This window comes from Sinohyriopsis cumingii, chromosome 17, assembly GCF_028554795.1.
Source record: "Sinohyriopsis cumingii isolate HCF-2022 chromosome 17, ASM2855479v2, whole genome shotgun sequence".
In the NCBI taxonomy this organism is placed as follows: domain Eukaryota; kingdom Metazoa; phylum Mollusca; class Bivalvia; order Unionida; family Unionidae; genus Sinohyriopsis; species Sinohyriopsis cumingii.
The window spans coordinates 43,931,016-43,955,752 of NC_142977.1; the positions used below are offsets into that span (position 1 = coordinate 43,931,016).

The 24,737-nt window shown below is 35.5% G+C and overlaps 1 protein-coding gene across 2 annotated transcripts in view; it reads right to left on the reverse strand.

Moving 5' to 3' along the window:
- LOC149778525 (serine/threonine-protein kinase Kist-like) overlaps positions 1 to 24,737 on the reverse strand; it is a 60,790-nt gene that overhangs the window by 28,894 nt on the left and 7,159 nt on the right. For both annotated transcript variants that reach the window (XR_016415515.1, XM_089939399.1), the window contains exons 3-6: positions 21,044 to 21,146; positions 17,375 to 17,522; positions 11,305 to 11,434; positions 1,598 to 1,807 (exon numbers count right to left, since the gene is read on the reverse strand). Coding sequence is in view for 1 of the 2 variants with exons in the window: in XM_089939399.1 (XP_089795525.1) it covers positions 1,598 to 1,807; positions 11,305 to 11,434; positions 17,375 to 17,522; positions 21,044 to 21,146 (591 nt within the window). In the remaining variant the exon portion in view is untranslated. The remainder of the gene's footprint in view (positions 1 to 1,597; positions 1,808 to 11,304; positions 11,435 to 17,374; positions 17,523 to 21,043; positions 21,147 to 24,737) is intronic.

Genomic DNA, 24,737 nt, shown 5'->3' on the forward strand with positions numbered 1-24,737 from the left:
TCTGCTTTATATACTCATTTTCGTCTGCTAGCATCAAAATGACTACACATGTACATACCTTTCAACATGCATATTAACATTATTTTATATGGGTTTTTCCCTAGTTTTCAAGTAATAGTCATATCGTACAATTCATATGGGCAGAACCAATTATAGCAGGAAAAAATAAATGATTCAAATTAGTCAAACCACTGTGCTATGTTAATGGCCCTCACTCTTGCAGAAAATGAGATTTTGATAGTGTGCATGCCCATAACATGATGTACCTTCGGCACTTGTATAAGGGACATTTTTTCTACAAGATCTGACCACCATCTCATTTGGAATTTCCTCCCATGCATTATACACTCACTGAGACACTAACTCAAAACCCCTGGATAGTTCACATTTCCTGCCTTTGTAAATTATTTGCACCCGTCAACAATCTACTTGTGCCACTGTTTATGCCTATTTGCATTGAACATCTTGTTTAGGCAAACATTCAATGGTTGCAGTACCAACATGGTGCTGCCAGGATCACAGCTTGGTGATTTTGATGTCACTATAAATTCTGTTTTTCATGGACTGCATCAAATGTGCATGAACCACACTCCCCTAGAACCCACTCTTTCCAGCTAAACTCCCAATCGGCATAAGAGCTTTCCTTTATACAAACTTTCTTCATATGTCTGACACTATCAACAAAAACAAACTTTTTCTTGCACCAGTCATGCACCTGTTTCTTGAGCAAATCAAATTCACATTCTGCAGCACTATTGTTGTTTTTCTTGCAAAGTCTATAACCTTTAACTTAGATGTTCCATTCTACACCTGACGTTTTCTTTTCACCGTATGGTGAAAGTACCTATGTTTAGCAATTCACAATGTATGACATCTGAGTGACAAACTACACTTTAATTGACAGAACACTGACTATTCATAAACTTGGGAGTATTCTTTATGTAGAGGTTGATTTTTGGGGGGTGTAAGAGACACTTTTGATAAAAGTCTTTGAAATCACATCAAAAGATTGCTACAACTGAACAGGTGTCAGTTGTGGGTTATAAACAAAGGGACTCAACATGGCACTGAACTAATATCCTAATTCACGGCACACTAGTTATAGACTTTCAAGAGAAAAATTACAACAGTGCTGCCAATCATCCCCTGAGCAAAATAAATCAGTGCTGGTTAGATATGCAAAAGAACTAAGGTCGTATTTTGCCTTTACAAGCTAAGGGAGTAAGGTCATATTTAAATTTTTTATAGCTCATTTACAAGATGACCCATACTCTGCATTAGTTAATTTTTTAGTAATAATGGTTGACTTATAAGTGAGTATAGACAGTATGTGCATCAGGTCCAATAGCCTGAATGGTCAGACTGCCATCTGGAATTAGAGCGATTCTGACAATCAGGTCCTGTGGATGTGTTTGATTAAGATCCAATGAGACAGCAGAGTTGGGACTCGAACCTGAAATTTCTAAATTTTAGACAAATGCCCTGTGACATGAGCTGACATTCTGATGTAAACAACCTTGTTTCTGTGACTAACACAGAAATATATCTTAATGACTGTATACTTTGTAACAAAAGTATGCCCCTCTTGAGATATTACCTTGCAATTTTCACAATATCCACTGAGTCCATGAACTGGATCATTCCAAAGTTCTGCAACCTTCTGGCCAGTCAAAACCCACATTAGGAGACAACCTAAGCTCCACAAATCAATAGCTGCTGTCAAGGCTGGCTGCTTGAAAGGGGAGCTAATTTTTTCCACCACTTCTGGGGCACGATAATTCTTACTCTGTACTTCTCCTATGTCCCTCTTTAAGAAAAAAAAATTAAGTGCTTTATACTTGTCAAAAGATGCAATCATCAGATGAATTTTAAATACCCAAACAGTGAATGTATATGCATCAAACAACTCAAAATTTCACTTCCTAATAAAACACATGTACATACAACTAAATCCCAGACTAACACAATAGTAGCATTACTAAAAGTAGTCAGTGGTTGCATAACTCTAAATGTTTGGTTTCACTTCCTTTAATTTTCACTGAAAAATAAGTAATTCAGTGAACTTTAATAACAATCATTTTAGCCATTTACTATTCAAAATTCTTCGTTTTAGACAAATAACTTAATTATGATTGAGCACAGCTTTCATACTATAAATCTGTGTAAAAACCATATTTCTTGCCTAATAAGTACTTGCATCAAAGTTTAATGGTTTTAATTTAAAAGAACACTTAAAATACAGTAGCTAGATCATTTTGGTCATTACTGTGAGTATACATCATTCAGTCTGGAGTAGCATTGTCATAAACAAGAAAACATATTGGTGGTATGGTTGGATTGCAAACTATTAAATACAGATAAAAGTGACCTAGTTTTCACTAATTGCTATAGTACTCTTCATAAAATATTTGCATACCATGTGAGTGTACAGCAAATCATTGAACAGACAGACTTCTGGACAGATATAATCAATCCATAAGCCTGAAATGATTTGTAATCCAGCCAAACAAACTAAACTTATTGCTTATTTTCATCTGGGATCAACACACAGATATAAGACTGAACCCAAGATAAAATCTCACAGAATATTTCTCTAGATCTGATAAACTGATGTTTCGAAAATATCATCCCCATGCATTATAAATTTTGAGGAAAATCTTCCTTTTGTGGCACAAGGAATATGGGGTGCTGATCCAGTTTTGTTTTTGAGCTAAGCATCTAATTAATGTATATGATATGAAAGAATGTGATTATTAATTATCACATCTTCTATTTTTAAAAATGTCTGCATTGTTTGATTGTTACAGTGAGTCCAATGCTCTACATGCCATAAAGAAATTCCATGAGTCTAAGATAATTCTTTTTGTTTATTCTTTTTAAATGCAGTGTATTGAAATAATTCCTGATTTTCTTGAGATACTCTTACATACCAAATTTGGTAAAAAAAAGTAATTTTCTTACAGGTGTGAGTTTTTAACACATCTTCTTTGTCCATTTTGTATACTTGCAAACAGGATAGATTTAAAACTCTTTTCATATGTGTTGGCATTACCATACTCACAAGCCAGTAAAGAAAAAAATCTGAGTCAAGAATTTAGACCTTAAAAAATCAATTTCAGGATACTGATTAGCAATATTTTCATTGGAATGCAATCATATATGAAGCGTGGTCAAAATTCACTTCTATATTAGTACAATTTACTCTGCTTACAAGCTCAGTGACGTACAAAAGTGCAAGCAATGGCCAAGAACTTGACTCCAAGATCCAGTTTTCAAAAACCCCTTCACAAAGGTGCAGATAAGTTGATGGTCAGATGTGCACCATTTTCATTCAGAACCAACTGAATATTGTAAGGAGTGTTTTAGTGAAAACTCCATGTCAATGCCATTATTTGCTCAAGAGGAACAGGTGCTAACAAGCTGTTCAAGATAGCCATTATGGTATCATGTTGGAGATCAAATCATTATTTTCATACAGAACCAGCTATATTTTGCTGTAATTGTGTTTCATTGAAAATCCAATGTGACTATAACCATCTCTTCAGGAGAAATAGGCATATAATTTTATCATAAGTCTTCTATTGAAAACCCCATGTCAATCTGTGCATGAAACTTGCCAAAAAATCTTCCAAGCCCACAAGACCAGTAACCTGAAAATGGTACTGGTACAGTCCTTAACCTGACCGGTCCTACATTTTATGATGCAAGGAGACAAAATTGTGGCCAATGACTCAATCGTAAATGCAAGTGTACATGAACAGCAGCCTGTATTAAGGCTATCTATGCAATAAAACAACAAAATAGTAATGAAAAATTCAAAGTAACAAATATTTATATCATATATCAAATTTATAAATTTTTACTAAATTCAGTATAAAATGGCAAACGTTTACTGACCAGGAAAACGCTGCTAACCGTCTAGCTGGTCCAGATCCATACAAACTCAGTGAGGGGTTGGCCATAAGAAAGCAAATTTTTTAGAATTACGTTTCTCTGATATACTTACCTGATCATATTACATTAGGATAACTTTCTTTGCTGCCTCTGAATTCAGCCATTCCATAAAGATAAAGAACCTATGTATGCATGCATGTTATGTATGTATGTATGTATGTATGTATATATATACTTAATGTAACCCTGCTATAACACAGTGGTTGGGGTCCATAGAACTGTGTTATTGACCGAACCATGTTATAACCAATAATAATAAAAATATGTGCTTTTGATCTAATGAAGACAAACTAGTCTGAAAAACACTTGTATATTGACAACTTACATTTGTTTAGCACAATACTTAATTCATTAACCCTGTGCTTCCCATATAAAAATTTAACCCTGTTACCTGTGCCTCCCATATGATGTTCACAACATTACAGCCTGGTTCCCAATAACAAAAATCCCTATAAACCATAAGGCAACATCAGCATGAGGAAATTATATTCTTGCAATGCTGGAGGAGCCTCAAAATGAACTAATTTCCACCAAAAGTTAGCATTTGTTATCATTGCCGGATTTCCACAAGTGATTATTTGTGATTATTTGTCAACATTATGTGATGAAAATATACTTTTGAAGCACAAATTGCTATGTTTTAAACAAAGAAACTTGTGCTTCGAAACTTAAAACATCAATATGTACATACCAATATGTATTCAATGAGCATACTTAGTGAAAGCATTCTTTAAAATATTTAAGTGAAAATTTTCACTGCTGTGCTTGCGTTATATTCTTCATAATATCAGTCTGAAGCCAAAAGTGAATCGGTTAACCAGTAGATAGGTAATAATGGCAGACATCACACTATCTAGGCATTACCTCTTTATTAGACTGGCCATATTTATAATTCATTTGGCACATACATCAAGGATAATACTGAATTTCTTAGAAACGTAATGTAAACCTTCTGTTATTGAATATTCAGCTATTTACAAAAATTATGGTCATAAAATAAACTGCACAATGTGAAGTTGAGAATTCAATATGCTATTGCTATATAATGTCAAGGTTATTTTCTTACATAACTTATTTTGTGATAATAAAAAAACGCAAATCATGTCTAACCAAGCAGCAATATTACAAGTACATACTAGTTATTAAAACCTATAATTTGCAATCATTTTTTGTAACAAAATTAAAATGTGTGCAGTCATATTAAAAAAATCCCTGTTTCTAAAAATAAATGCACCCACATGGCATGCGTGGTGCCATTTCACTCTCGGTCGTAGTGTCATTTATTGGAAATGGAGATCTATTTCATTCAGGGACCAACTTTAATGCTTCAATTCATTGTCAAAGAATAGCTAAGGTAATGTTTTGTCAACAACAATGAAATCAAACATCAAAGTTTTGAGTTTATAGAATATCTGCAGCCTGAAAATATTTGTACCTCAAGTGTTACTAATTACAGATTCTTCACATGCAATTAAACTGCTTTCACAAAAACAAATTTTCTCAAGTTGTTCATTCACTTGGCCCGTTTTCCATACTTGGGCATGTTAAAGGTTATTACAAACATTTTAAAGTGTGTTCTTGTAATTTGTTATTAGTGATGTGGTTACAGATAGGTAAATCTAACTAGTCATAGATGTGTATACATGTATAAGAAAAAAAATGCCTAATGATGTTCATGTCATTGAAGACCTGATCTCGAATATAATATCAACTATTTAGGAAATCTCTTGTCTTCAGACTTGTGTTGAGGAAAAATACCCAAACATGACAATAACAAAAACTTTCTACAACTGTATTGCAGCACATCATAGTTACTCCTCTGCAATGAACATGCTTTGATGAAAGAGTCTGTGACATTCTAAGCTGTAGAGATGGAAGTTCCAAATGACAAAGCCAAATTTGGTTTCTTTTCGTCTCTTTTCTCCATGCTTGGTGCAGTATTTGACAGATCACCATGCCTAGAAAGGCAGACATCTCAGGCACACTGGTGTCTGTCCAGTTTGGGTCATTGGTTTCATGATCCGACTGTCGTTCAGCTGCAAATTTATTTGTTTCAGTTACGATCTTGAAAACCATTCCAACTGGAAAATATAAATGGAAATGGTATAGGTCTAGATCTGTCTCATGTAAATTATGTGATGGTCCTGACTGCTGGACTTCATTATCATTATCTTGCACATCTGCAAATCAATCATCATCAGTGACACTCAAGTCTGATAACTTTTCAATGTAGATATAGGATGAAAAAATTTCAGATCCATCATCTTAAATGGCATCATTATTTGTCAAATCTGGTATTTCGTCAGAACTGAATCCAGAAAAATTGTTTTCACTTCCAGACAAATCACCGTAATCAAATGACGAGGATGAAATCGCCATTACAAAATCAGGGAATTCCCTTTGCAAATACAGAGGTTTACTTCTGGTATCGTATGTGATATGATTGGATTGAAACTTTGCATATGGAAATGAAAGGAAGAAATTGACAACACATATTCTTAATTTTGTATTTTTATTTTATATGCCCCATAATTACATCCAATTTTGTGTTTTAAACTCCTTAAAGCTGTTATACATAATGTATAGAAGAAGACTGTGTTATTTGCCGCGCAATTAAAAAAATGTGATTTTTAACATTAAAAACATTACGGCATTCTGAATTGATATTATTAATGTAAACTTCAGCATCATATTTGGAAAACATAAACACTTATAAGTAACTTACATATGTGAAAAGGCTATAACAGTTCCATCGAACTGAGGTAATACCATCGGCTAACATTGCCACTTTTGATGTGACCTCGGAAAACTGCTCTACGTATAATTTGTTGGTTAAATTTAGATTCATATGGTCTAATATATGTCATTAAAACCGGATGTTATTAAAGATGATTTATTAGTTTTTAACTGTGTTTGGTTAATATTTGGTGATTCAACATTTAACTGGAAGATATTACCTATTCATAGAATACACTGTGTAAAGCGTAGAAATGCATAGATGGGGGACAAAGGTAAGTGTGTGTGTGTGATTTGGATTTTTAACGTAGCTTTAAAACAATTTCAGTCATATCGCTACGATGTCTGCAGTGTGACAGTTTATAGTGATGTCTAGCACTGGGGCATCAAGTCACAGACATGTAGCATGATGTCCCACCCAGTCACATTATCCTGAAACCAGGCCTACCAGTCCTAACACTAACCTCTTATTGCTGAGCACCAAGCGAGGCAGCAGTTAATACCATTTCTGTAAGTATTTGGTATGACTCGGCCAGGAATCAAACCTACGACCTCCCACATCCGAGGCACAGGCTCTAACCACTAGGCCACCGGCAAGGGGACAAAGGTAAAAGCGTACTTATGCATAGATGGGGGGCAAAGGTAAAGGCACAGAAATGTGTACCTGGGGAGTAAAGGGTTAAATAATGTATATGTATATAATAAATCCATGAATTCAAATACAGACTAAGCAAGACAGCCTATCTTCAATTAACTTGCGAGACAGATACCTATGGTTTCAAAAGATTGGAAATTTAATCTGCATTTTATGCCACCATTAGTAACAACCATAAGCATACATTTTTTCCTGCAAAATAAAACTTTCATGGCACAATAAACATATTCCAGTCACTTTGTTAATTGCAACAATCCATCAGATTCCACTGCTTTTATTTAACTTTGATGCTGACTTCCTTTGATGAAGAATCATTGTTTTATTTAAGATTAGTCTGCTTTCTTTGCTGATGAGTGCAGGTGTTATTGAAGTTATTGCTAAAGGACAGTTTTGGAGAACCAAACTGATGTCAGTATCTTATTGCAGTGGCAACATCAAATAATTGTAAAACACTGACTGAGACTGAATTTTTTTTCATTTTCGTTGTATTTATACAGAACTATCAGTGCTCCAAGGGTAACCAGTTTCTTTGAAGTTGCTGCAAATTATTTTTTTCTTCTACATTTAAAAAAGAAAAGGATTTATCGTTGTTTGGTTGATTGTAGCAGTTACTATTCCTGCTTTCAAATGTTAGTCAATTGTAAATAGCCTGGCAGCATGGTAATTGGATAGACTCAAGCAGATCTCCATTTTTTTATGGTGTTTTCTTTGTTTCTTTGTTGTTGTTTTTTATATTTCTCATAGTGGAGTGATGCTGCATTCCATGCATGTATCAGAAATGTTTTTAAAAAACGGTTAACAGACAATGAATGTATGGGTGTTCTATTCTGAAAGGTATCACTACAGAAAATGTGAGGGTTCTGAAGAATTTAATTCTATGAGTGAAAAGAAAAGAAATTTTATTTGCCACACACAATATTCAGACACTACAAAAGATCCATGAGATAGTGCCTTGTCTGGTTCATCTCCACTACAAGAAACATAAAAAAAAGAATTTATGACATCTCACAGTATACAGTACTCAGACCAGATGTCAGAGTGAGCAGATTATGATATAACAATGCACTGTTCCGAAGAATTTGTTTATCTAATAATATATAAATTCCAGTGCATTTTATATCAAGTTTGCAGCATCCTTTCATGGTGCCTCTGAATTTCTTCACTCCAAACCCAAGGTTGTATATAAAAGTATAAACAGCTAACAATGTCACACACACAAAAAATCGCAAGATAGTACATTCTGTCACCTGTAAGGAAAAAAAACCACAATTTGCAATACTGGCATAGCCCAGCATGATCCCTGAATGAACTTTTTACATGTTATTATTCATACTTTAAGAAAAAACGTTTTTTGTGTATGAAAAAGATACATGTATATGAAACTGTGGGAGCCATGCCACGATGGTCTTATATTAGAATTCATATACAATCTCTTCCCCAAAATGATAATAAACTTTTTACATGTTACATTTCACACTTTTAAGGAAGAAAAAAAAAATTATTGAATGAGAAAAATACATATGAAATTTTGGGAACCATACCACAATCCTGTTATATCCAAATTTGTGTTATAAAGGAGTGTGCTATAGGGGGATCATACTATCTATCTATCCATCTATATATATATATATATATATATATATATATATATATATATATATATATATATATATATATATATATAGAGAGAGAGAGAGAGAGAGAGAGAGAGAGAGATACACACACACACACACACACACACACACACACATATATAGAGAGAGAGAGAGAGCGTGTGTGTGTGTGATTTGGATTTCTAACGTAGCTTTAACAATTTTTCAGTCATATCTCAACGATGTCTGCAGTGTGGCAGTTTAGTGATGTCTAGCACTGGGGCATCATGCCACCGACATGTAGCATGTCACACCCAGTCACATTATCCAGACACCAGGCCGACCAGTCCTAAAACTAACCTCTTAATGCTGAGCAATAAGCGAGGCAACTGTTAGTACCATTTTTGTAAGTCTTTTTATGACCTGGCCAGTAACAAACCCACAACCTCCCGCATCTGAGGTGAATGCTCTAACCATTAAGCCACTGGAGTGGTCCAGTTAACTGTCATTTCCATCCACTACCCATTAATCTTCTGGTGCTATATGTTACTGAAAATCCAGAGTCTGTCTATCTGATTCATAGTATGTCTATCTGATTCATAGTCTGTCTCTATCTGATTCAGACTTTGTGTCCATCGGATTCAGTCTGTGTCTATCTGATTCAGAGTCTATGTCTATCTGATTCAGAGTCCATCTCTATCTCATTCAGTCTGTGTCTATTTGATTCAGAGTCTGCGTCTATCTGATTCAGAGTCTGTCTATCTGATTCAGAGCCTGTGCCTAACTGATTCTGAATCCATCTATATCTGATTCAGTATGTGTCTATTTGATTCAGAGTCTCTATCATGTGATTCTGAGTCTATGTCTATCTGATTCAGAGTATGTGTCAATCTGATTCAGAGTGTGTCAATCTGATGCAGAGTCTGTGTCTATCTGATTCAGAGTCAATCTCCTTTTTTTACACAGTCTGTGTCTATTTGATTCAGAGTGTGTCAATCTGATTCAGAGTCCATCTCTATCTGATTCAGAGTCTGTGGCTATCTCATTCAGAGTCTGTGTCAATCTGATTCAGAGTCTGTGTGAATCTGATTCAGTCTGTGTCTATCTGATTCAGAGTCAGTGTCAATCTGATTCAGAGTCTATCTGATTCTGATTCCATCTCTATCTGATTCAGTCTGTGTCTATTTGATTCAGAGTCTGTGTCATCTGATTCAGAGTCTATGTCTATCTGATTCAGAGTCTGTGTCAATCTGATTCAGAGTCTATCTGATTCACAGTCTGTGTAAATCTGATTCAGAGTATGTATATCTGATTCAGAGCCTGTGTCTATCTGATTCAGAGTCTGTCTATCTGATTCAGAGTACGTCTATCTAATTCAGAGTCTGTGTCTATCTGATTCAGAGTCCATCTCTATCTGATTCAGTCTGTGTCTATTTGATTCAGTCTGTGTTTACATGATTCAGTCTGTGTCTATCTGATTCAGTCTGTGTCAATCTGATTCATAGTCTGTGTCTATCTGATTCAGAGCCTGTGTCTATCTGATTCAGAGTCCATCTCAATCTGATTCAGTCTGTGTCTATTTGATTCAGAGTATGTGTCTATCTGATTCAGAGTCTATCTCCATCTGATTCAGTCTGTGTCTATTTGATTCAGAGTCTGTGTTTACATGATTCAAAGTCTGTGTCAATCTGATTCAGAGTCTGTCTTTCTGATTCAGAGTCTGTGTCTATCTGATTCAGAGTCTGTCTCAATCTGATTTAGTCTGTCTGTTTGATTCAGAGTCTGTGTCAATCTGATTCAGAGTTTGTCTATCTAATTCAGTCTGTGCCTATCTGATTCAGAGTCCATCTCTATCTGATTCAAAGTCCATCTCTATCTAATTCAGTCTGTCTATTTGATTCAGAGTATATCATATTCAGAGTCTGTGTCAATCTGATTCAGAGTCTATCTGATTCAGAGTGTGTCTATTTGATTCAGAGTCTGTGTCTATCTGATTCAGAGTGTGTCTATTTGATTCAGAGTCTGTGTCTATCTGATTCAGAGTGTGTCAATCTGATTCAGAGTCCATCTCTGATTCAGTCTCTGTCTGTTTGATTCAGAGTCTGTGTCTATCTGATTCAGAGTCTGTGTCAATCTGATTCAGAGTATGTGTCTATCTGATTCATAGTCTGTGTCTATCTGACTATATACTATATAAAAATAAAAAGAGGTCAATTAAAAGCTACAACTTAAACATAAGAAAGCCATACAATTAGAAATTTTGCAATAATGAGCTACAAAAGGCACCCCCCCACACACACACACACATACTTTAAATGAATTCTCACTTTTAATCATAACACACAGGAACAGTAAGTTTACACAAACCTCTTTACTCAGATGAAAACTGAGTCCAAAATCAATAAGTTTAAGACAGGAATCCTGGGAGCTCCACATGATGTTGGATGGCTTCAGGTCAGCATGGACATATCCATGTCCATGTAAAACTGATAGTGCTCTGTTCAGAGATTGAGAAAAATCATTTTGATTAAATATTTTGTCATTTCCATGCAAGTGAAACTTAAAAGTAATATTTGCAAGTTACTTTAAAAGAAGAATTTGTGAAGAAATATCTTTTTTACACAATCTGTATTACTACTGAGTGCATTGTATGATGAATTATGGATTATATTGAATCTATTTATATTGGATAACACAGTTCTTTCTGCAGTACATGAAACATTCCAGTAAAATGAAAATCAAACATAATAATACTGTAACAACACTTTTGAAAAGTGTTAGTTTGTTTTCTAAATGGCAAAAAGCATTAGTAAGAAGGGAAAAAAAGGGGCATATAAAGTTAACTAATTTCTTAACTAATTTCTCGCCATAATACACTGAATGTTTCCTAGCACTGTAGCACACAGCAGAATATACAAGACATAACAAGAGTTTCTCACTCAACATTTATATTCAAGAAAAATCTTGGAAATCAAAGTAGTCCTAGATGTTATTTGTAAATGTGTTACTTAAATTTGATATTATAGAAATAATTTTTTTTATTTATAAGTTATTGGATGCACACCTTATTTAGCATATCAGTAAAAAAAAGTATCAATTAAAAAGAAACAAGTTCTGTAATGTACATTGGAAAGCCAACTTTTATAGTAAAATGTTTCTTCGAGAATACTTACCCAATCATAATACCTTACAACTACTACTACCTTGCAAATCCAGCTCTCCAAGGCAAAAACATTTTAGCAAAAGGCTAAAAATTAACTGTTCACCTAGTTATAGTGATCACCCCTTGATACAATGACTGGTGCCGAATCCCATGAATAGTTCAGTTTCTACTCGAGTGGAAGGCATGCTCTCTATATAGCAGTAACTGCAGGGAGACAAAGAGGGTGAATGTGTGTTATGACTGGGTAAGTAGTATTGAAGAAACATGTTTTGCTAGACAAATTAGTTTCTTCTTCAAATACATCACCTGATCATAATACCTGAGAAGAATAGGTAAGAGGAAGGAGGTAGAGGGAATTACATCCTCTTCAACCAGAGAGATCATCTCCAGTCCCCTATGATGTGTGAGACAGATTCTAGATAAACTGACTGGAGAATAGACTCCATATATCTGGGAATGATTTGAAAGGGAAACTTTTTCCCTCCCACAAATTCACAGTAGGTTGATGAATTAGCAAATAACCTACTGTAATAGCTGACAACGTTGCATCAAGAACTGCAATTTGGCATGCAGCAGTAAAAAATAATCTGCAAAGTTGTCATCTCAATGATTATGTTGAGCAAGTTTATACAGCCATCTCCTTGGAGATATTAAAGGCAATCTTGCTGATCTCATTTGCTTTTCTTAGGGACTTTTTTTATTTTGCATATCAAATTCAGCAACTGCCTTCATGCAGTCAACTTTAACTGAGACAAGCTCAGAGGTCTTTGCTTCCAATTTTGTAATTTCTAATTTTCAGAGATGATGTCAGTGAGTCTATTTCAAAATTCTTAAGGTATCAATGCTTTTTTTCTGCTTAAAGATATAAAGTGCCAAACATGTGACAGATGTTGTATACAGTAGTCCCCCTCTTATAAGGCCACCCCTAATGCAGCAGGGAAGTGGCCTTATAATGCGGGTGGCCTTTCTAGAGGGGGATGACAAATGCGAATAGTAAATACATATGAAAAAAGTCACAAGTACATTTAATTTTAAATATTTAATATTTTAACTAAAAAATCACATGCATGATGTGAAATAAATGTAAAACAAACTTTGTCATCATTTTCAAAAGAATGCTATGAATAACCATTGATATAGTTTTAAAACTGTCTTTATAATTATGTTACAGTTCACATCATCTGTCACTTTGTTGGTAACAGTCTAAAAAACAAACCAGTCTCGTCACATTAATAATATCCTTGCTGTCATATCCCCTGCATATATCGTTTAGTCTTTTGTTCCAATCTTCGACAACTTCATTATTAACATCAGCTGATTCACCGCTAATGACAGAACACTTGATATTGTGTCAAACTTGAAATATGTGCAACCATCCGTTACTTCATACTTGCGGTAAAGTCGTCATATCCCAATTCAACTAACAAACTTTTTGCTTTTTCTTGTCTTTCAAATCAGGATACAAATGTCTCCTGGCTCAAACAATCTTCCTTTCTTCGTCCATTTCACCTTTCCACTTCTGCAGAATTGTTTCATTATCTTTCATGATATTGTTTATCTTAGTCTTCCCGACCTTAGTTTTGTGCAAGGATCCTCGACGACCTCCCCCCCCCACGTCAGTTGAATTACTTTCACGTTCTCTTCTAAACTGAGAATTTTTATTTTCCTCGATGACATGTTGATCTTTTTGCAGTAAGTTATTCATGTTGCCAACTACAATACTGATGAAACAATTTTGTATGCATCTAAACAAATTGCCGTGTGTTTTTAAAGGAAGTGATCTTGTCACGTGATTCGTTAGTCGCAGTCTGGTACCCTATTGTTTTTATACATTTCTTGAAACTAAGTGAGAGAAGCCAAAACGGCTTCGATATGTACCATTAACATCACGTAGATTTGACCTCGCGGCTGCTAGGATTCGTAATTTTGACAATTATTGTCAGTAGTAATAGCCACTGATTACCAAAGTGAACAAGCTCAACATCTTACTAAGGGAAGCCATAAAGGCTATTAAACCATTTTCCTGCTGACTTGGGTATTGTACATTGATACTGCCACTTCTCAGCTGTTATTACTCTTCGATAATTGTAATCTTAACAATTATCAGAGTGACTAAACCGGACATCTTATGATAACATAGCAGTAAGGCTAATTGGATTACATGTACGTACCCTTTTGTATGGATTAAAATTTGAGTCTTTCTCGGTTTTTATGGAATAAATTTGGCTTCTCGTGAGGCGTAAATGATATAGTATTAACCTTGGTGGTAAATGTACTTTATTCAACACTTCTTTCAGTAAAGAAAACCTGACATCGGGAAACAGAAATCGGATTACTTAAGACACGTTATGAATAAAATACTGGTTCTAGATACATATTCATATAAAATGCGGCAACTTGTGAGGGGTAAATTTTATAATTTTGCACTAATATGCTGGCCGCTGGTCGCGTTAGCTGGGTGGCCTTTCGCGAGGGGTACTTTTGAACACAACCTCGTCGGTGCCAACGGATTCTGGCCGTAAGGAGCGGGTGGCCGCTGGTCAGGGGGGGCGTTCAAGAGGGGGACTACTGTACCTTTCAAAATGGTTGATAAATCTAAATTTTGGATCTCTTTAATGAATGGTCATGAAAATCACTTAGAGAAAAAAGTTTGTATGACTTTTAAAATGATTTTTGAATGTTGAATTAAAATTAAACATGCTTATGCCAAACAGGTAAAGAGGGTGTGGCTGTTCAAGAGGTATTCCTGTCATGAGCCAAATTTGACTGTGCCACTGGTCCAGGAATGATGCTATCTCACTCATTACAATGATCCTGTAATTAAGTAGCATGGAAGAGGGACACCCTTGAGATAGCAAAGCCATCTGCAAAGGGCATAGGTGTTCAAGATGGGAGACAGTGTGAAACTGATAACAATTGCCTCAATATGTCAACTGCAGTAATTTCTATAAGCCTTAGAAAGATGGATGAGAATGTGGAAACAATATGTGTCAGATCAAAACAGCTTGCAAATTTATTCAGACAGATGGTGAAGTGGACTGATCTTGCCATCTCCATCCTGAATGCTCTTGGCCATCCTAATCAGAAAAGGCTTGGAGGAAAACTCCAGAGATTGTGTATGACTTTGGTCGACAATGTGCAAGTCTGACATGTAAGTAGACTGGCAACCAGAGCAAGATAAACTTGTAGAGTGGTTGTCAGTCCCATCTTTCAGATATAACTAAACTTACACTTTGTCTTGTCCATGGTATAAATCTGTAAGACAAAATAAAGCAGACAATATACACAGGTGCAGCCCAGCATGTGTCCTGCTTTATGATCTCAAAGAGTGAACATGCAGAGCTACACACTGAAATTTACCTGTAAAAGGGGGTGTGTGTGTGCATGTAATTTGGATTTTTAACATAGCCTTAACAATTTTTCAGTCATTTCGCTACGATGTCCGAAGTGTGACAGTTTATAGGCATCATGCCAGACATGTAGCATGACGTCCCACCCAGTCACATTATCCTGACACCAGGCCAACCAGTCCTAACACTAACCTCTTAATGCTGAGTGCCAAGCGAGGCAGCTGTTAGTACCATTGTTGTAAGTCTTTGGTATGACTCCACTGGGGATCAAACCCACGACCACCTGCATCTGAGGCAGATGCTCTAACCGCTAGGCCACCGGAGCGGTCACCTGTAAAAGGGTGCAATTGGCAAGAAATACAAAAGAGAATATTGGAGTGTCACTAGAAATATATATGAAATGATAGTAAAATATCAATTTTGATAACATTAATTGCAGGAAATGTCAATTTAAAGTCTATTCAGGTAAATTCAGCAAAGCATTTTTTATAGCATCTATGATTTGAATGCTAAGACTAAACATTATACCAGGACTTATCCAACTATTAGACAGTAATATAATTGAGCATTCTGTATCACACACCGACCCTGTACCTATTTAAATACAGTAAGAGGACGCAGTAGTAATCCATGTAGGTACATACCAAGGGTATCTAAGCGTGTGATGATGGCAAAGTGATGATCCTGAAAATACAGAACTTTGTTATCGAAGCTAGAAATAAAAGTTGGAAATCACTGATGGAGTATACTTCCTTTTGAAAAGGACACTCCTCCAACTTGCTTAAAGGTAGAAACTTCCTGAATACATGTATGTGGATTGTAAAGCCTCTCTGGCTGTTGAAAGCATGCTACTTGGCATGAGGGGAAGTAATAACTTAAGTATTCATAGGATAAGGTGCCAAACACTGTATCAAGGGGAGATCACTCATTCTAATGCCACCTGGGTAGGCAGATAACAACGTTTTTCAGATAAAAAGCTTTAGCCTGCGAAGGCTGGATTTGCGGGTAGCAATATTTCTCCTAAGGTATTATAGATGGGTAGAAGAAACTTCTTAAATATCAGTTTTGGTACTAAATTCTCAGAAGTTAAAACTTTTAAACAAAAACAGAATTCTGGCTGAATAGATGCATGAACATGCATACAGAGGAGTCAGGAAGAATAAACTGCATGGCTCTCTGGTTGCATAATATAATGAGAAAACAGCAAATGGCAATATGGAAAGAGAGCAAAACCTTATGAAAATCATTGAACAAAAATATATGCCACTGTAAGATAATTTGCCCTTAAAAGTATAGGAGTTTTAATGAAATAACAATATGCCATGTAACAATTCATTGCAAGATCAAATACTTGTTAGGCAATACAACTAGCTGGAACATGAAATATATCGATCACAATGACCTATATTCATCTATTTGTGTAGTACCAATGACACTCCTGACATTTTTAATAAAGTCACAAGGTCTTAGAGGGGTGGCCGAGTGGTCTAAAGTGCTCAACATTCCAGATCACTGCCATCTCACCTCAGTCTGTGTGGGTTCAACTTCAAGGCTCGGCTAGCGTGGGTATGTGGGAAAGCCTGCCAGTAGCTTCTCGTGGGTCGGTGGTTCTTCCCTGGGTTTTCCAGGATTCTTCCTCCACCAGTTATACTGGCCGCCATGTATAACCTATCTTGTGTTGAAAAATGGTATTAAACCCTAGAACAACAACAACAAGGTCTTACAGGATAAAGTTTGCTAAAAAAATATTTTACTAAAATGTTGAAGCTGGTAAGACAGACAAAGGAAACAACAGACATAGGAAACATTAGACAGATATCAATCCATAGAATGAAGCTGCTTGCAATCTGGCCAAATATCTATGGTGCAGGGGTCTAGCTGGAAAAATAAAATGAACAGTTTACCACAAACTCAATAAAATTACCTTGCAAGGTCTGAAGCAAATTTGTGAAGATGATAGAGTGACATCCCCTGATTGTCTGCCATCATCTGAATGTGGTTCAGACATAGGTCCAATAACTCTTGCAGGACTACAGACCTTCCATCTACAGTCAAATAGTCCAACACCGCAGCTGGAAAACAAAATGAACAAACATCAAGTGGGAATAAATCAACTTGATTGAAATTAAATGCTTACATTGTGTGGAGATCTGTCAGGCACATACTAAGGGTTACAAGTTGATAACCTTATTATTGGCCAATCAAACTGAAGCTTTCAAGATTATTAAAATCAAAGTGGCATATATTGCCACTACACATAATTATCTGAGAATACCAAATAAAAAACTCAGAAGCCGTTTCAGTGGGCCTGTCTATTCAGTCAGTAAAATTGTACATAATAGCAATTACAGAGGTCATCAGCACATGACCCCTGACCCTTGACTGATGCTATCCAGATCTCCATGTAACAAAATCCATTGAAGTTGTGAATTTTTCAGATTGTGGGGATAATGCTAAATCATATTTAGAATTCCAAAGATTAATCATGTCATAGCATTTTCTTCTTAATATAATTCAAGCACATTTAAAAAAGAGTGCTTTATCTGACTTACATACCATATACACTCACTTCTAAGTCAAGTCCAACTGCAAACTGAACAGACCCAGATCTGCTGTTGCATAATGTGTCAGGATTTCTGGGCCTATACAGTTTGGAGTAATTAGTAGAATGAACAACACAGACTCTGATATGATGGAACAATGAGCAATGGCAGATATGGGACTATGATGTTTGCAGATGGCCTCAACTTAAAAAAGAGAATGTATTTATACATTAAATAATATAAAACACACTGTAGTCACAATATTCATGCATAGCTGCCAACCCCTGAATACAAAAATACTGACTTCTTGTGACAAAAACACTGACTTTCAAAATTTTAATGCATATGTAACTATTTACAACATATACAACCATCAGTAAAGTACAGGAACAAATACTGATTTTTAAAATTTAATGCATATATAACTATTTACAACATATACAACCATCAGTAAAGTAGGACAGTGCTTTACATAATTATTTAATGTCAAATATGCATGTGTTGTACTATATTCCATTCGGGTGCCCATTCAGAAAGTGCATGAGTGCAACACACTCAGACACAGGCTGTTTATAGTAGCCTTTTACACACTTATTTTTTTCCATTATTCCATTTTTTTCATTATCAATTTGAATGTATCAACTTTCATTGATGATCTTAATTCTGTGGGATTTTCTTATTGAACTGTTTTCGTTCTAGCATATAAGTAATCCTTGGCGATTTTACTGTCTGGAAAACGTGTGTGAAATAAATCACCAGCAACACTAGTAACTGAAAGAGGAAGGTTAATTTCCAAAAGAAATTTAATAAACCGAATTTCGATCAAATTATATCAAGGTTTTCTCCTTTACTAGATGGTTTCACAAATCTAAACAAGATGGCACAATTGTCCTTCTAGTTCTGTTTCTTGTCTTTCCTGGAGCAAATTCTGAATATTCTGCTTTCCTATTCAACATGATTAGAAGTTGAATATTACGAAAATGAGATACAGTGACAGTGGTAAGTGTTTGCCAAATCCAATATGGTGGATAAAAAAGGCATTGTAGCCTCGATTTTGAATGAACCAATTATATTGTAGAACTGTATTCCTATATACATGCAATACATTTCTATTAGAATGGAACCGAGTGCCAGTTCTAAACTGAAATTTGCAAGGAATTTTTTTAATATTTTTTTAGAAATAAAAAACATGTTTTGCCAAAAAAAACGTCCACCTGTATTCAGGTCCAAAATACGGGACAAATATGGAAAAAACGGGACACTTAGCAGCTATGTGATTCATGTAATAATATGACAAGTCTACCACTGACTTTTTTCAATGGCTTTTTCTAATGTTTGCATATGTAAGTGTTTATAAAAGTTTTGCTAATACATTTAGTAGGTGCTGAACTAGATGCCACAGAAGAATAGCACTTATTTATCTGTGTGATTAATGTGTACATTAATATGGTATTCCATCTCAAAGTCGTTCGTTTCCTCTGGGTTTCTTGACATCCCCCATCTCAAAGTCCCTGAATCGACTGAGGATACAGCAGTTTAAACTTGCTGCACAGTTATCACAAAATTGATAAATCTAGAATCAGGAGAAAGTGAGTAGTCTATACAATATTTGGGAAAACTGAGAGGTTACATCAATAATGCTGCATTTGGCCAAAAAATAACCAGATAAATTTGGCATCATATATATTTTTATTTATGAAGCAAAACAATTCATGCCACAAATGCAAAAGTAAATATTAAAATTGTGAAATTTTCAAATTTCATATATTTTAAAAATTTACATATATGCAGTGACTGATTTGCTAAAAGGTCAAAATGCAATACTGCAGGTCAATTAAGGGAAAGACAAGTGCCAAAGTAACTGCACCCGTTAAGTCTATAACTTTTAACTTGTATCATTTCTTGTATTTGCCATAAACAAAGGTTTCAGCAGTGGTACCTAACTTTGACAAAGGAAATTAGCTTCACTTATGTGTGATGAATACAATTTTCTTGGACTACAATGATAAGATAAATTGCATGCAGAATGAATTTGGCAAATTTATTTACCAACAATTTTTTCCCTGAATTACATGAAAATCTTGATGCATGACAATTTCAATTATTATTTTACAATATTTAAAATTACCAATACAATGAAATGATATAAAATTATTACAAAATTAATAATTATAAAATTATTGCCTTCTTGAGGGGGAAATTCTGAACTAGAGGGAGGGCTTTCCTAAAGTCCAAAATTAGCAAATATTGATTGATGGATAGACAATGGAAGGACAATATACAATGGACAATAATGCAGAATCAGTTCTAAAAACCTCACTTTACATTTCAGACAGGCTGGTTTTGCCTTTCAGACAGGCTGCTTTCAGATGAGCTGGCTTTACCTTTCTGACAGACTGGCTTTACCTTTCAGACAGGCTGGCTTTGCCTTTCAGACAGGCTGCCATTACCTTTCAGACAGGCTGCTTTCAGATGAGCTGGCTTTACCTTTCAGACCAGCTGGCTAACAAGAATACTAAATAATGTTTTTTCTCATCAGTTCAATCATAAAATAATCCAAAAATATTAAATGTTGTCAGAGAGAGAGAAAAGTAGGTTATTGTGGCATACTTTTGCCTGTAGTGAGAAGTACCATCATTGATAGAGCAACCCATGAGGTTTCATGGATGTATAAACAAGTGTCAGAGAAAATGAGCAAAATTTAAAAATGTAATTGTTGATGCCAAGACTAACAACGACAATGTAGCCAATACTGTCAGAAAAAGCAACTGCTATGTCTTGCCTGTCCTTCTGAGAAATGATTAAAATGACAAACATGACAATGCTGTCAGAAAAGCAACCACTATGTCTTGCCTGTGCTTCTGAGAAATGATTCAAAAGGACAATGATGCTAATACTGTCAGAAAAGTAACTGCTATGTCTTGCCTTGCTTCTGAGAAATGATTAAAATGACAATGAAGCCAATGCTGTCAGAAAAGCAGCCACTATGTCTTGCCTGTCCTTCTGACATATGACTGTTATTGATGTCCTATCAAAGTTAAGATACTCACTGAAATGTTTGCAGTCTCCAGCAGACTGCCTGATTGTCTTTAGGAGATTCAGCTCTCGTTTACACACAAACGCAAACTCTGCTCTGTAAACTCGAGCAGCTGCCTGGAAAATCAATAAATAAGGAATTTAAAGTTAGACTCAATCAAAAGAGCCTTTAATTGTGTGTTTGTGTTGTTTGGTGTTTTCACATAACTTTAACAAATGACTGCAGTATGGCAGTTTACAGTGATGTCTAGCACTGGGGCATCATGCTGCAGATATGTGGCATCATGTCCCACCCAGTCACATTATCCTGACATCAGGCCAACCAATCTTAACACTAACCTCTTAATACTAAACACTAAGTGAGACAGCTGCTAGTACCACTTTAACAAGTCTTTGGTATTACTCTGCCCGTGACCTCCCACATCCAAGGCGGATATTCTAACCACTTAGACCACTGGAGCAGTCTCCCTTTATTTGCATTCAACAGTTCTGTCAAAATTCATTTAAGTATTTATGTACATACAATAGTAGATTGTTCTAAGGAACAATTAACCACTCAACAGTGGGTAACACTATCAAAAAGTAACCATCATACAGCAGAGATTTCAAAGGACCAGCAATAAAAATGACTGAAACCTAGTGATGAATCAATGTTTTATAAGATGGGTGAATGAAAGTTTGACCACCTGAGTATGCCTATCTGCGTCTGCCAACTTGCTTGGAATTTATTATATAACATGTATGATTTTAAAACCTATTATTTTTTAATTCCAGTTTTCACTAAAGGTTTACAATACTTTTTTTTATCAGTTAAGGGGGAATTTTCATAAAAAGTCCAAGAGAAGAGATCCCTTTCTGCTGGTAATAAAACTTCTATACTGAGGATACAACAACTCTTGTGTTAAATAAACAAATATGTTAATGTGTAGACAGTGCATTTTCAGTTTTATGAAGGTGGCAATTTTGGGTTGACAGGACTGTTTAATTATAATTACAAAGGGTTATGTTCAGGGTTTATTGGTACTGCTTGAGAAGATAACTGTGCATCAAGTCTACCAATGCTTTAAAACTTCATTTGCACGTGAATGTCGAAAGACAATCACAGGTCAAAGTGGATGACATCAGTTCATCCAACCATTAATTTTGTACCAAAAGAATAAAAACATGTATATTCAAAATAAAGCATATTTCCAAATGAAATCATGTGCAAATCAAAACATCACGAAATAAAATACAAGGATTCTAGAATAATCAACTCATCACTTTCAGTCTGTGACTTGACATCATCTCTTGTAACAATGAGGATATTAAGGGGCAGTGAAATTCAGCATTCATCCTATATGAACAAACCACTTATTAGATGTAGTCACTTTTCTTTTAAATGTCTGGCTTCAATTAATTCAACTGGGCATTAGGTGCTGCGTACCATATGTACTCACTTATTAGTCTAATCCAACTACAAACTGCACAGACCCATAATGCAACAGTAGATCTGTCAATTATGTCATCACCATATAATTGGTATACAGAATTTGAGCTGCAACCATTAGCAGCATTTGAACAAGTCTCTATGGATTTTGTAGGTACAATCCTGATGAAGAGCGCACCAAAGTCATGTGAACTTGATCCAATTCCAACATCACTGCTGCTTGAGTGCTTAGATCCAGTATTGCCATCACTAACTGATGTTATTAATACCTCTCTCTCATCTGGGGAATTCCCATCATTTTTCAAAACTGCCATTGTAAAGCCTCTGCTGAAGAAGCCAACACTAGACCATAACAATTTAAAGAACTGCCACCCAGTTTCTTATCTCCCATTCATATAAAAAATCTTAGAAAAGGCTGTTCTATCCCAGCTTGTATCTCATCTGAATTCAAACAGTTTTTTACGCAATGTACAATCTGCATATCGCCCTTGCCACAGTACTGAAACTACTCTTCTAAAAGTAGTTAAAGACATTCTCTCTGCTTTGGATAGCGTAAAGATTACAGTCCTCACCCTCCTCGATTTGTCTGCAGCATTTGACACAATATACCATGATATATTACTTCACCGTCTCCAGCATGTATTTGACATTCATGATACAGCCTTACTGTGGTTCATGTCCTACTTGGTTAACAGGACAGAAATTGTGTCTGTAAATGGAATACACTCCAGCCCAGTTAATCTATGTTGTGGTGTTCCACATGGGTCTGTTATTGGACCTGTTCTCTTCATTCTATACACTAAGCCTCTCTCAAGTGTCATAGATCTTCATCCAGTGTCTCACCAATTGTACACTGATGACACCCAAATATACAAATCTAGCCACCCAACTGAAGTTGATGCTACCATCCAAGCTGTAGAGAGGTGCATTCCTGATGTGAAATCATGGATGACATGTAACAAGCTGCAGATGAATGATGATAAAACTGAGGCCATTCTGATCACAATACAAAGACTTTCTCATTCACATTCTTTACCTCAAACAATAAATATCATCAACATCAATATTAAATTCACACAATTAGTACGAAACCTAGGTGTTACTCTGGACAGTACTCTCATATTGCACCAACATGTCATGAACATATGCAAGGCTGCATATCTTGACCTGAGACGCATCAGCTCCATTCACAAATATCTTTCAGTTGATGCCACTAAAACACTTGTGTGTTCATTAGTACTTTCAAGACTGGACTATTGTAACTCAATTCTGTCTGGTTCATCTCAATATCTACTCCAAAAACTTCAAAAAGTTCAAAACACAGCTGCTGATCAGAGCACACCTCCCCGCTGATCTGTACCCTACACTGGTTATCCATTTGATCCAGAATCAAACACAAAATTTGTTCTCTGTGCTACGTTTCACTGACAGACTCTAGTCCAACATACCTATCTGACCTCACCCATGTGTACACACCAGCAAGATACTTACGCTCCTCTTCTGACAATCGTATACTCATTATTCCCACTATGAAAACAAAGTCATATGGACAGCGTTCTTTTGCATACCAGGGCCCAGCAACATGGAATGAATTGCCCACTGAACTTAGACACTAAGAAGCAGTGATCACATTCAAGAGTGCTCTCAAAACTCACTTATTTCGACTGCAAGAACAAACTTAAAGACCTAATAATGTTACCTACCTTAAATATTCTCAGCATGTTATTTCTGTTTTCTAATTTCATGGTGTTTGTGTTTGCAATCATATCATTATATGTTTTTTATCTTATAAGTGTTGTCTAATGTTGTAAAGCGCTTAGAGCTTCCAAAGATTAGGCAGTATACAAAGTCCTCATTATTATTATTATTATTATAAACTGAATAGAACCAGATCTACCAGTGCAATATGTGACAGCAAATCAGAGCCTATGCAGTCGGCTATAAGTGAGCAGATACAGTACTTGTTGGGTATAAATACACTCAGACCCCGAATGCTATTAACGAACCTAGGAAAATGTTCTTGTTATATATAAAAAATGTCCATACAATTTTATATTAAAGAAACACATAAAACACAAGCCCAATTCATTATTCCCTGCTATTCTCCAACAAATGAGAGAAAATATTGAAGTGAGAAAAGGTTTTGATTGTTTGCTGGTTTTAATGGCACTTTTAACAAATTACTATCTATGTCATGCAGATGAAATCAGAGCTAAGTGCCTTTCCCAAGGCTGGTATGGGTGGCCTGTGAAACCATGACTCTCAAATTACAAGTCCAA